This window comes from Aphis gossypii, chromosome 1, assembly GCF_020184175.1.
Source record: "Aphis gossypii isolate Hap1 chromosome 1, ASM2018417v2, whole genome shotgun sequence".
Classification (NCBI taxonomy): Eukaryota; Metazoa; Arthropoda; class Insecta; order Hemiptera; family Aphididae; genus Aphis; species Aphis gossypii.
This window is the reverse complement of record NC_065530.1, coordinates 1,690,742-1,701,903: the sequence shown is the minus strand read 5'-3', so window position 1 is coordinate 1,701,903 and position 11,162 is coordinate 1,690,742. Positions and strand designations below refer to the sequence as shown.

The 11,162-nt window shown below is 27.4% G+C and overlaps 2 protein-coding genes across 2 annotated transcripts; both read right to left on the bottom strand.

The window, feature by feature from the left end:
* Positions 1-251: 251 nt before the first annotated feature.
* LOC114120820 (nitric oxide-associated protein 1) lies at positions 252-4,316 on the bottom strand. The gene is made up of 5 exons (XM_027982865.2): positions 3,725-4,316; positions 2,851-3,638; positions 2,641-2,791; positions 1,955-2,533; positions 252-527 (listed from the first exon to the last, which is right to left on the bottom strand). Exons 1-5 carry the CDS (start codon positions 4,107-4,109, stop codon positions 361-363), a joined length of 2,070 nt encoding a protein of 689 aa, XP_027838666.1. The 5' UTR covers positions 4,110-4,316; the 3' UTR covers positions 252-360.
* An 853-nt stretch (positions 4,317-5,169) lies between these two features.
* LOC114120805 (choline transporter-like 1) lies at positions 5,170-10,913 on the bottom strand. Its single transcript, XM_027982843.2, has 14 exons — positions 10,805-10,913; positions 10,303-10,718; positions 9,024-9,163; positions 8,800-8,934; positions 8,435-8,706; positions 7,971-8,060; positions 7,750-7,889; positions 7,505-7,691; positions 7,326-7,442; positions 7,126-7,264; positions 6,923-7,060; positions 6,705-6,855; positions 6,406-6,627; positions 5,170-6,249 (listed from the first exon to the last, which is right to left on the bottom strand). The coding sequence occupies exons 2-14, from the start codon at positions 10,414-10,416 to the stop codon at positions 6,097-6,099; spliced, it is 1,998 nt and encodes a 665-aa protein (XP_027838644.2). The 5' UTR covers positions 10,417-10,718; positions 10,805-10,913; the 3' UTR covers positions 5,170-6,096.
* Positions 10,914-11,162: the final 249 nt, after the last annotated feature.

Below are 11,162 nucleotides of genomic sequence, written 5' to 3'. Positions count from 1 at the left end.
TATATTAGTTAGGCAGTTTGGCTTATTGGGTTATGGAAACATTGCAATTTTATTTTGAAATATATAGATGTGGTTTAATAAAATAACGAAAACTCTATTACCTACCTATAGTAAATTTTATCTTTAGTAAAACCAAACATAAGTTATTTAATGGTACATGCTTATTTTTAAACTGGATAGCCATCAAAATAAAATTAATATTACAGAGTAGGATCAAAATAATTTAAATTATATCAAAAATAACGATAAAATAAAATAATAATTTTCTATTAAAAATATAACAATGTACTAAATAATAATTTTACAAATATTTTGTGTATACCAAGGTTTTTTTTTTAATAATTATTACATTAATAGTATTTACTCATTCTTTGGATAATATGTTGGAGTAAATTTTATTCTTGGTCCTCTATGATTAACTGCATACCTTAATAATGGTGGTGTACGGATATAAATTCCTCGACTTTCAGGTGTCCAAGCTTGTAAATCACATATGTCATTTTGAAATGGAGTCACAGCAACCCATCCTTAAACAAATATATACAATACACATATATAATTATTATTTTACTCTATTTTATAATCAAATAGCAAAGGCATTAGAAATTTAAATATAATAAAATTTAAACTTTAAACAATGAAATACATCTCATAAACATTAAAGAGCATCTTAAGAGAACGTAGCACCGCATGAAGTATTTTTGACACATTATTATTTATTCTGAGGACAAGACGGTGCATTTTTTCCATTATTCCCAATATAACGTTCATTATATCGTTTAAAAATAGCAAAAATGTCAACATTTTTAAATGACCTTTAACTTTTTAAGTTTAAATTGTTTTAAAAAAGAACTCACCGTTTTCTCACAGAAATATTGTCAAAATTCAATTTTATAATAGGTATATATTATAATGAAAAATTTAAATATTTATGTGAAGCTAGTGTCCTTTTTAGTTGATTCTTAAATTAAAAAAAAAAATAATTGTTTATTTTCCTAACAACTGTAATCCAATTTAATTGTAATTTTCCACAATTCTAGTTAGATCACTAGTAAAATGTTCAGTCAATAAAATAGAATTTATAAATTATTCATTTTAAGTTACATCAAAGAAAAACAACCATAGAATGAAGTTTACATAAAATAAATTGAAACATATCTTATATTATAAAACTTCAATACACCTATGATGTAAAAAGCAATAATTACTACAACTTTTACATATTGTAGATTAACATATATTTAAAAAAAAAAAACTTGAAATACGATACTGATAAACTCATTGGACTTGTCTATATATTACAATTATCAACTATAACCAGAGGTGTATTTGAAGGGGACCATGGGGGCAATCGCCCTCCCTCCCGAGAATTTTTAGACCAGGAAAATTTTTATATAACTAATATAATATATATATAATTATTTTATATGAAAAATGATTATGCTTAAGTCGATTCAAAGAAAACTTTGCATAAAATCTTTGACTAAAAAATGTAATTTAACAAAATTGAGTATATTATATATTTATATATTTACATTGCTTAAAATTAGGGACTTATAATTCTTCTCTTTGCTTACTTTTGTTGCTTTTTTTTGTTAGATTGAAAACATGATTAAGATCCAAAATGGGGCAAAAACACTTAACTGGTTTGGCTTTGCTAAACATACATCATACAATAACCATATCAATAGATGATGTTTTAAATAGATTTGCTAGTACAAAAAATAGAAATATAGATTTTGTTCTATAAATATGTTGCTTTTTTTATCATATTTGTTTAACTTATTACTTTATAGGTTATACAAGTGCAATATAAAATTCATTATGTCTTGGTAAGTTTGTGAGAATAGTTGGGTAAACGCTTTTTAAATTCCCCCCCCCCCGACATGAACTCTCATATACGCCACTGACCATAACCATTATATTATATACAATAAAACTAGTTATTACTCACCTGCAGATGACAAAACAATGTCGGCACAACTAGTTTTTTCATTTATACCAGTCAATTGAATTGGGTTCTTGTAACTACTCAATCCAGGCCACTTGGACAGCCTTTCTATACTACCACACGGAACTGCTAATAAATGTGTACCTAGAAATTTCTCATAAAACTCATCTGCATCCTCTGTATTACAAACAGTTATTGGAAGAGTATGAGCACTAAAGACAGTTAAACGAACAAATTTAGCTCTGGACTTCAAACAGTCAATTCTACCAAGACCACCAACAAATAGTGTTTGCAAAGATCTTAAACTGAATGTCCTCGGTTTCATAACAGTGGTGGGCAGAGTCATCATTAGTTCTTCAGTGGTCAATAAATTAATAGATTGATCTGGATGAACCACGCCTGGTGTATCATACAAAAATTTACTGCCTTTGAATTGTGGATCATTTTCGTCAAAACCTAAAGTGCTACTAGTTACACGTCTTGTATTAACTTTAACTTGGTTTGAAGTAAATGGATCCTTTTCATTTTGTTGTGAATTCTCATTAGTACTTGATGGTTTATAAAAAGTAAGACCAATTTGACCTGAAATATAGTTATTATGGTTTAAATAAATTATTATATAACACATTATAATTGAAAATAATTTATTAATTACTATATAAAATATAATTAAATTTATAAATACTAACCAATAATTGAAGGTAAATTATTAATTTTCAATTTTGAAGAGCGTCTTTGGTCAGCATCTAGTTGTTGTTCTAAAATTCTTTCTTTTCTTTCATATTGAAGACGTTGAGTCCTCATATACAATCTCCAATTAGATGGCCGCATTATTGGAAACTTTAAAATAAATAAAATTAGCAAAAAAAAACCAAATAAAGTCTAAAAATTAACTTTACTTTTAGTAGATTCAATGTAGTACCAGGCCAGGGTGACATAGTTGCTCTTTGCACCAAATCTATAGCTTTTACTTTACAATAATCTGATTGCAACAAAGTATTAAACATTGTAGATTTTCCAACATTAGTACATCCAATTAAATAAACATCGCCTTTAGTTAACCAAAGTGAATGTAGTTTATTGATTAATTCTTCAATGCCAAACCCTGTTTTTGCACTAACAACAGTTACGTGTTTAATATTAACTTCTTTCGGAATGCTTTGAACCAATGATTTCTTAACATGTTCAACCCATCCAGGGAAATCACCAGGTAACAAATCTAATTTATTACCTACAATAACTACTGGCTTATTAATTCCAATACACTCCACTAAATTTGGCCAAATACTGCAAGGAAAATCTGTCAAATCCACCATTAGAATGATTAATGCTCGTTTCTTTTTGATGGGATATAATAACTTTGGATATTCAACAGGGTCAACTTGTACAGATAAAGCCGTATTATATTTTTGTATGAAATGGCATCGTTGGCATACCATCGTTCGGAGATCTTCGGGTTCACAATGACAAAATAACTCGCTGGGCAAGTAACCTGGTATTGATGAGTTCTGACAATGCAACAACGCTCCACAACCACCACACGGTATGTCACTGATTTGTATAGATGGATCAGGTGTACCATACTCAGAAGTCCATGAGGGAATGCTGTTTTCCTCTTCTAGATTTCTCTCTTCGTAACACTCATAATCACTCATCCAATTTTTTTTCATTAACTCGTTCAGCTCATCTGAAATGTTATAAAATAGCAATAAAACAATGTCATAGTAAAAAATTCAAGAAAAAGAAACTTCATCATAATTATGGTCAACTAACAATCATAATGTATTTCATTGTCTTCATTATCTTCTATCTGTTTGCCGACATCCTTTTCAGCGACGGTTTTATTAACAATGCTATACGGAAAATTATGAGGTCTGTCTATTGATACTCCAGCAGCTCTGTGTTTAGTTGTTTCGTCTACTGCAGCATACCCATCCAAGTATTGCAATGACACAGGCTCGACGTCACACTTCATCTCCTCAATCATTTGCTTCTTAGACTTCTCCCGGACGTTAGTCCAGTGTTTCACAGCCTTTTTACCCTGCAACACAGAGTTGTACACGATTCTGTCCAATACATCGTTCTTAAAAGCCGGCGACTGGCCATAGGCACGACACCGCCGCTTTAGGTGCGACCGCAACAACCGACTGGCGAACATCACACGAGTACTAGAAGTTGTCGTCTAAATTCACATAATTATAATATAATTCTGAACTTCTAAAGTACTATTTTTATGTAAAATACGCTACTTAATAAATTGAAACAATACTTCTACATAAAAATGATTATATAGAACTATAGAAACTAGAACTAAGAACTTATTTTGTGAAAGCACCCACGCCGGACTTATTATATTTAAATATTATCAGTTATCATTATTCCGGCAAGATTTAAAAGTTGCCTAGTTTTTATCAATTTATCACCAGTCACGAGGTTCTGTATCACTTTATTACTATTCACTACCGGCATCCGCACCGGCGTGTTAGAAATTAAAATTACAAAATACAAGACTCAAAACACAACAAAATACATAAATTCAATAACTTTTAAAACTAAAAAGCAGTGAACACGGAATTTTGCTTTAAACATTTCTAAAATAACTTTATTAAACTTATACTTTTAGTTAATAGTTTTTACTTTGAACTTACTTTACCACAAAGAAGAATGCCGCTCGTCTTTCACATGGGTTCTCTTAACTTAATACATACAGTATGTAAATTAATTGAAAAATCAGTAGCTGTAATTCAAAATAATATGCAGATATTAATCATGTGCAACACTAAAATCTATGGCTACTTCATCTCTAGACTACATCATTATTTCATTTTAAAATTAACTCAATTTGGAGTACAATTTATTGATATTCATTTTAAATTTAAATTGTAGGCTATACTGAAGACTACTGGAGATGTAATGAGTGCAGTATACAGTTAACCATTAAATGTATAGTGTAGTATAAAAACATAATTAAAATAAGGATACAAATTACATGCAAAAATAAATAAATAAAATAGTTGGAACATTTTTAAAAAATAAAAAAAATTTATTAATAAAAATTAACAACAAAAATTTCTGCCATATCAAATGTATTAAATCGAGTTTAATTAGTCCCTGCTAAAAGTCATTAGCTAACTAAGATAAACCATATAGTAAGCAGTGAATCATATTAATGATCTATAATATATAATATTTTATAAATAAAAAATATTATAACCAAAAAAATAATAAAGCTTATGTATTTTCCAGTATAAACAGTGTACATAATCAGTATACTACATAATACACCAGACAGTTGTAGTCAATAGATTCCTTACTATAAAAGAGCTGTTTTTATTTTACAACATAATTGAATAATTAATATATTTGCTACAGTCATACTTTTAATTATACGTGAAATACAAATTAAAGAATTATAATAAATTTTCTTTAAAAATTTTAAAAATAGTTATACCTAATAAATCATGTTCTTGTATTAGTTTTAAAAAAGCTTATTAAGTACATCTTAAAAATAATCATATAAATACACTTAAAAAAAAATATTATTTCAACCATCTGAGGATTATTACCAATAATATTCATTATATTAACAATTGTTGTTTGAAAAATATATATATACTCCATTAAAATAAAATTTGTATAAACCAATTAAAACATGAAAAATATTTAAATATTCAAGATAACATATAAATAAATATTTATAAACATTGTCTATAGAAGTATTTAATGAGTCAATAATGAATTAATGGTCCCTTAAACATGAGGCTTTATTGCTCTATTAAATTGTATTGAGCCTTTAAACTATCATTCATGCAAACTGGCAATTATCTAAACTCTAAATTCATAAATACATAAATACTATAAAATAAAATAAAATGTCAAGTTTCAACAAATGTATAATGGTCCATCTTAAAAATATATATGTTTAAATGAGTTAACAATTTTTTTTTTTTTTTTTAATAATAGGATAAACAGATTGCACAGTGCTCATTAGAATAGTAAGCAACTTAATGTAAGTTAATAAATATAAATATATGCCATCAGTTAATATAAAATAGGTATTTTTTAAACAATTATTGACTATAAATAAGACAAAGAATCTTGGAATCTTAGGAAAAAGTGTAAAATGCGTAAAAGCTAAAACAACCTTATGTGTTGGTTTTTATAATTTGTGTGTTAGTAGAATTTTTTACAATCGGCTTTTTAGACTTTGATAGTTTTATTATTGGACTCTTGTGCCACATTTCTCCATTAATATTTTTATCTTCACATACACATAAAAATAATGTATCAATTACCACCTGTTAAATGTAAAACAATAAAATTATCTTAAATATATTTAAATAAATATGACTCATTATGAAATTACATATTAATGCATTTATATTTAGTTATATTAATTATAATATAGACAAATATAAAAACCTATTAAAATAATTGTAAAAAAATAATTTTACCTCGTGTAATGAAATGACACAGTGAGCAACAAAAAATGTAAATATACATATAACGATGATTGGTATAGCATGAAAATGTAATTCTGAGTTAGATCGTAAAGTGAACAATGCCAAAGAACCAACAATCAGAGTGACCAAACACTTGGCCAGGAATAATATAAAGTCACCAATGCTGTTTATGGAACCCAATCTCAAAGCGTTACCAACAATAACATGCCAAGCCTTAAAAGAAAAAGAATCATTTTATTAACATTTTTATAGTATTTAATATTTATATGATAAAAATAATAATAATATACCCTCGAAGCAGCTAAACAAAATCCTATGCCTTCCATTGATACTATGGTATATGCATTATGATTGATATACTTAAAAAAATTGTCAAAGGAATATGTACAACAAGAGCATGTCTTTTTTATACAATGGTTATCTGTTTTTGTTGAACTACTCCTAAAAATGTTAATTTATTTTATTAAACAAAATTATAAAGCACAAACATTGAATATTTTTAAATTACTTAGAATGACATGTTGTCAATATAAGCCTGGGAATTTTAAATAAAATGATTAACAGAGATCCAAGAGCAATAGAACCCAAATGGTAGAATGCTAGATTATACATTGATGAAAGGACAACAGATTTTTTATTTTTTCCACTGAAAAAAATAAATAATTTCTGTTAAATCAATAAATTAAAAAAATGCAATTATAGATTACTCACTTGGTAAAATACCATTTTGCGACTGCTCCAGAAATAATCATATGTTGACATGCTAATATAAATTCAGATGACCATATTAGGCCAATTAAATATACCCACCACATATAACGTACCCAAGTAGCATCTTTAAACTCTACAGCTGAAACACAATGATGATAACTAATAAGTAACCAATGATATAAAAATAAAATAAAACACACCATTGATAAATGGCAAAAAATGTTTCTCCGACTCTTCCAAAATCATTGAATCATTGGTTGTCATGTTTTGCTCAACAAAATCAGTTACTAATTTCAGTGATCTTGTACCAGGATAATCTGCAACAATTTATTTATCTTAAAATAATTATTGTTAAATTATGAACTTAAATAAAACTTACTTGCTGTAGCTAAATGAAGGATCACAGCAGTCCAAAATGCATACAAACCAAGTAGCACAGAAAATGTACACATAGGTTGCCAATATAAGGCTGGAAGTTTAGACAAACAATCAGCCGACTCATGAAACAAAGTGGACAAAAAATTCAATCGCTTACGCATAGCCAAAACCAACAAAAGTATAATAATCTGTAATTTAGAATATGAATTAGAACAATGATGTATTAAACACAATAATTTAATTTACCGAAAATAATGTAAAAAGGATGGAAAGTATTAGAAAGGTGTGTTCATTGCAAGCATCGGCACTTAATGTTTGTGCTTCGATAGTTTTGTCAAGACGTATTTTCAAAGTAAAATATTCCCACCAAAGTAAAAATACATTTACTGAAAAATTCAAATTATAAAACATAATTATTAATGTTTCTATAATAAACACTTTTAAATAATTAGATAACTAAATATTACCTAGAACCATCAAGCTGACACCAATCAATAATATATAGGCAACAATTTTTGTAAGTAAATGAATCAGTAAAATGATGATAAATGTCAATACTATAATTAAAACAAAAAAATATTTCATTAAATACATTTAACTGAATGTTAGGCATAATATTATTGCAGTTTTTTTTTTCTTTTGTATTCTTTTTTGAATCTTAGATAAATTTACTTGGGGTTTTTATAATAATATTGTCAGAATAGAATGCAAACACTTAGTTCTAAATAGAGTTTAAGTGATTTTAAATTTACCAATTCAGTTACAATTTATATCATAGTTTTAGTCTTATCTGCACACTTCCATGAGTTTTGCAAATGAAAAGACAGACTGTTAAACTAATATTTAATGTATTCAAATTATTTTGGGCACCCTTATTTTTAAAACTTCAATTTACCTAGGTTTCAAAAAAAAAATTTCATAGCATTCTTACCAAAAGCTAATATTGTGAAATACAACATTTGTGGCCAAGTTTTGTACAAATCATTCAATATTTCTTCTGTGAAATCCCAATCATTCATCATACTATAAATATTGTAAATCAAAGGCAATGTTTGATTATTCAATTCTTCAGGAACACATCTATTCAACACATGATGACTTTTGTAAACAGGGAATGGAGGACAAGGCCCCAAAGATGTAGTGATAATAGTAGACTTGTAAAGCGCTTCATCAGTAGTAAAATTGTTCAAATCAAAATTGTAGCTATGACAAATAATTATTAAGAATACTATTATTATAGCACATACAAATAATAATTGTAAAATTGTAACTATAAATATACAATTAGAGGATTACCTGCAAAGTAATGAATCTGTTCGGTTATAAAAATTCTGAAGATCTTCCAACGCTAATATATCACTATCTGGACATTGTTTAACGCATATCTGCATACTATGTTCAATGTTGGCTGGATCTAAATAGAATAGGAACCTGAGATCCAACAGAAATTGTTAATTGTTAAATTGATAAAATGTGTTAAATTCATATCTGCCAATTGAGGAGAACATTTTAAAGTTTACTTCTTATCTGTAGTGTCCAAGTTGGAGAGTTTGCCCATTTTGAAATTACCAGAAGAACCACAAGTGTTACCAAAACTATCGTGGCCATTAATCAAACGCAGAGGATCGCCATAGATAAAAGCAAATACAGCTATAAATATCTAAAAGATTATATGAAATTAGAAACTTGCACATACAATTAATATTTAATAGGTAAAGCAAGAGTGGCCATTAATGAGTTAAAAAGTTTTTTATAATTATTATTATTATTATTATTATTATTACAAAAGAATATATTATTTACAATCAGCTAGAGGTGCATAATACAATAAAGTAGCATTTGTGTTGCAAGGATCTACCTTGGTATAATAATCTACTTACAAATACATTTGTATCATAATTTATTTAAGTTCAGATGTCATTTTATGAATTTTTCGGAGTATTTTCATTCTAAGATGTGACCACATAGATAGTAGATAGTATATTAATTAGTGTGAGTTTTAACTTCTGTTTGTGGATCAACAAAATTTTATAAATGGCTTACAGATTTACAGTCAAGTAAATGATTATATTTTATAAAATTGTATACATAGTCTGTACTTATCTGACACAATAATTATAGATCGCCAATTATACCTAGTATAATATAGTAAATCACTTCCTAGTTCCTACACTTAAAAATAGTGGTAGATTACCTGCTACATGAATGTACAAATTATGCAGGAATTAGTATATATATTTGGTTAAGTTGGTTAAGAAAAGAGAATATTCAGTGACACAACTTTAAATTATAAAACTCATTTTATAGGTAGGTATGATTATATATAATATATACTATTTAGTTAGAAGGCCTGTTGTATTTAAGGTAAGATAGGAGATCGATCATAATAAACGATGATTGGAAATGGAGATATAGAGATTAAATTAGTTTAATTTTTAATTTCTGATGATATAACAACTATCTTAACTCAATTTGATATTTATTTATTGAATTAACTAATTCAATTTTCACTTAGGTTAATTTATTTTGTTTTCAATTAATTCTATTTTCAGATGAAAAAGCTAAGATTCAATGAAAAAAAAAATATTTTTAAATTGGTAAAAAAATAAGTAAAATAGTGATTTTATCAAACAAAAAAATGTATATTACTTAATAAAAAGTTAACCAAAAATGAAATCAACTTTTAACTTTTAAATTTTTATTATTAATGCATAACAAATTAATATAACTCAGTTTAAGAAAATCATGAACTTTCCAAACATTGGTATATAGAAATATAACATATATTTAACTACTCACCATCAGACACCAGAGAACCAAAAATGCGCACAGCCATACTATGTCCGTACACCCCCTGACACGGATTTGTCCAGGTACTTCAGGCGCGTCACGGTCGAATCCAAAGCAAGCCATTTTTGATTCGATGTAATTAGTAAACCATGGGCTATGAGTCAGCTAGGGCTAAAAAGAGGCGTGTTAAGTGTTATACTTCGTCCAGATATTTGAGGTGAGAATAATGAACGATGAAAATGTCATCAACGCGGCAACAGGTGGCCAGCCACGGCACTATCTTGCGACAACATCTCGATTGATATTTTAAATTTTTAAATTTTTTACGGAAATGTAAACAGAGCAAACGGCAAAATGTGCAGCACGTGACAAGTAGCAGTGAGTGCAGACCGACCTCAACAATGGAAAAAATGGAATGACGTTGACTGACGAGTGACGACAACAATATAAATAAATTATTATAATAATATATTATATATATATATAATTTAATAATTAAAATAATATGTACCTGTAATGTGTTATGTGTATACTATCTAAGCCATGCTTATAACCAAATATAAATTTAGGAATATCAATAATATAAACAAATAGCAATTATTATTATTGTTGTTATTATTACTTACTACAAAATGATATATAAACATTACGTTGATAACGCTTATTCACACTGATAACATATATTTATATATAATTTTGTTATCAGTGCGAACTACGGACTGTAGACCGTCGATATTATGACGTGACATGTGCGATCGATCCTGAGGAATTTGAATTTTGAATACACCTAGGATAATCTATAGTAAGTACTTAATCTTAGCTATAAAACTTGCTGCCTACAATTTTATTATTATAATTTTTTAATATTA

What these genes read in the sequence shown, in the direction of transcription:
- LOC114120805 (XM_027982843.2), bottom strand. Translation starts at nt 10,416, where the DNA reads ATGGCTTGCTTTGGATTCGACCGTGACGCGCCTGAAGTACCTGGACAA. An exon ending in TTGGACACTACAGATAAGAA is followed by an intron (nt 8,935 to 9,023) that starts GTAAACTTTAAA and finishes GTTGGATCTCAG; the next exon opens with GTTCCTATTCTATTTAGATC. An exon ending in TGTCAGCTTGATGGTTCTAG is followed by an intron (nt 7,890 to 7,970) that starts GTAATATTTAGT and finishes TGAATTTTTCAG; the next exon opens with TAAATGTATTTTTACTTTGG.
- LOC114120820 (XM_027982865.2), bottom strand. Translation starts at nt 4,109, where the DNA reads ATGTTCGCCAGTCGGTTGTTGCGGTCGCACCTAAAGCGGCGGTGTCGT. An exon ending in CAATGAAATACATTATGATT is followed by an intron (nt 3,639 to 3,724) that starts GTTAGTTGACCA and finishes ATAACATTTCAG; the next exon opens with ATGAGCTGAACGAGTTAATG. An exon ending in CATTGTTTTGTCATCTGCAG is followed by an intron (nt 528 to 1,954) that starts GTGAGTAATAAC and finishes TATTTGTTTAAG; the next exon opens with GATGGGTTGCTGTGACTCCA.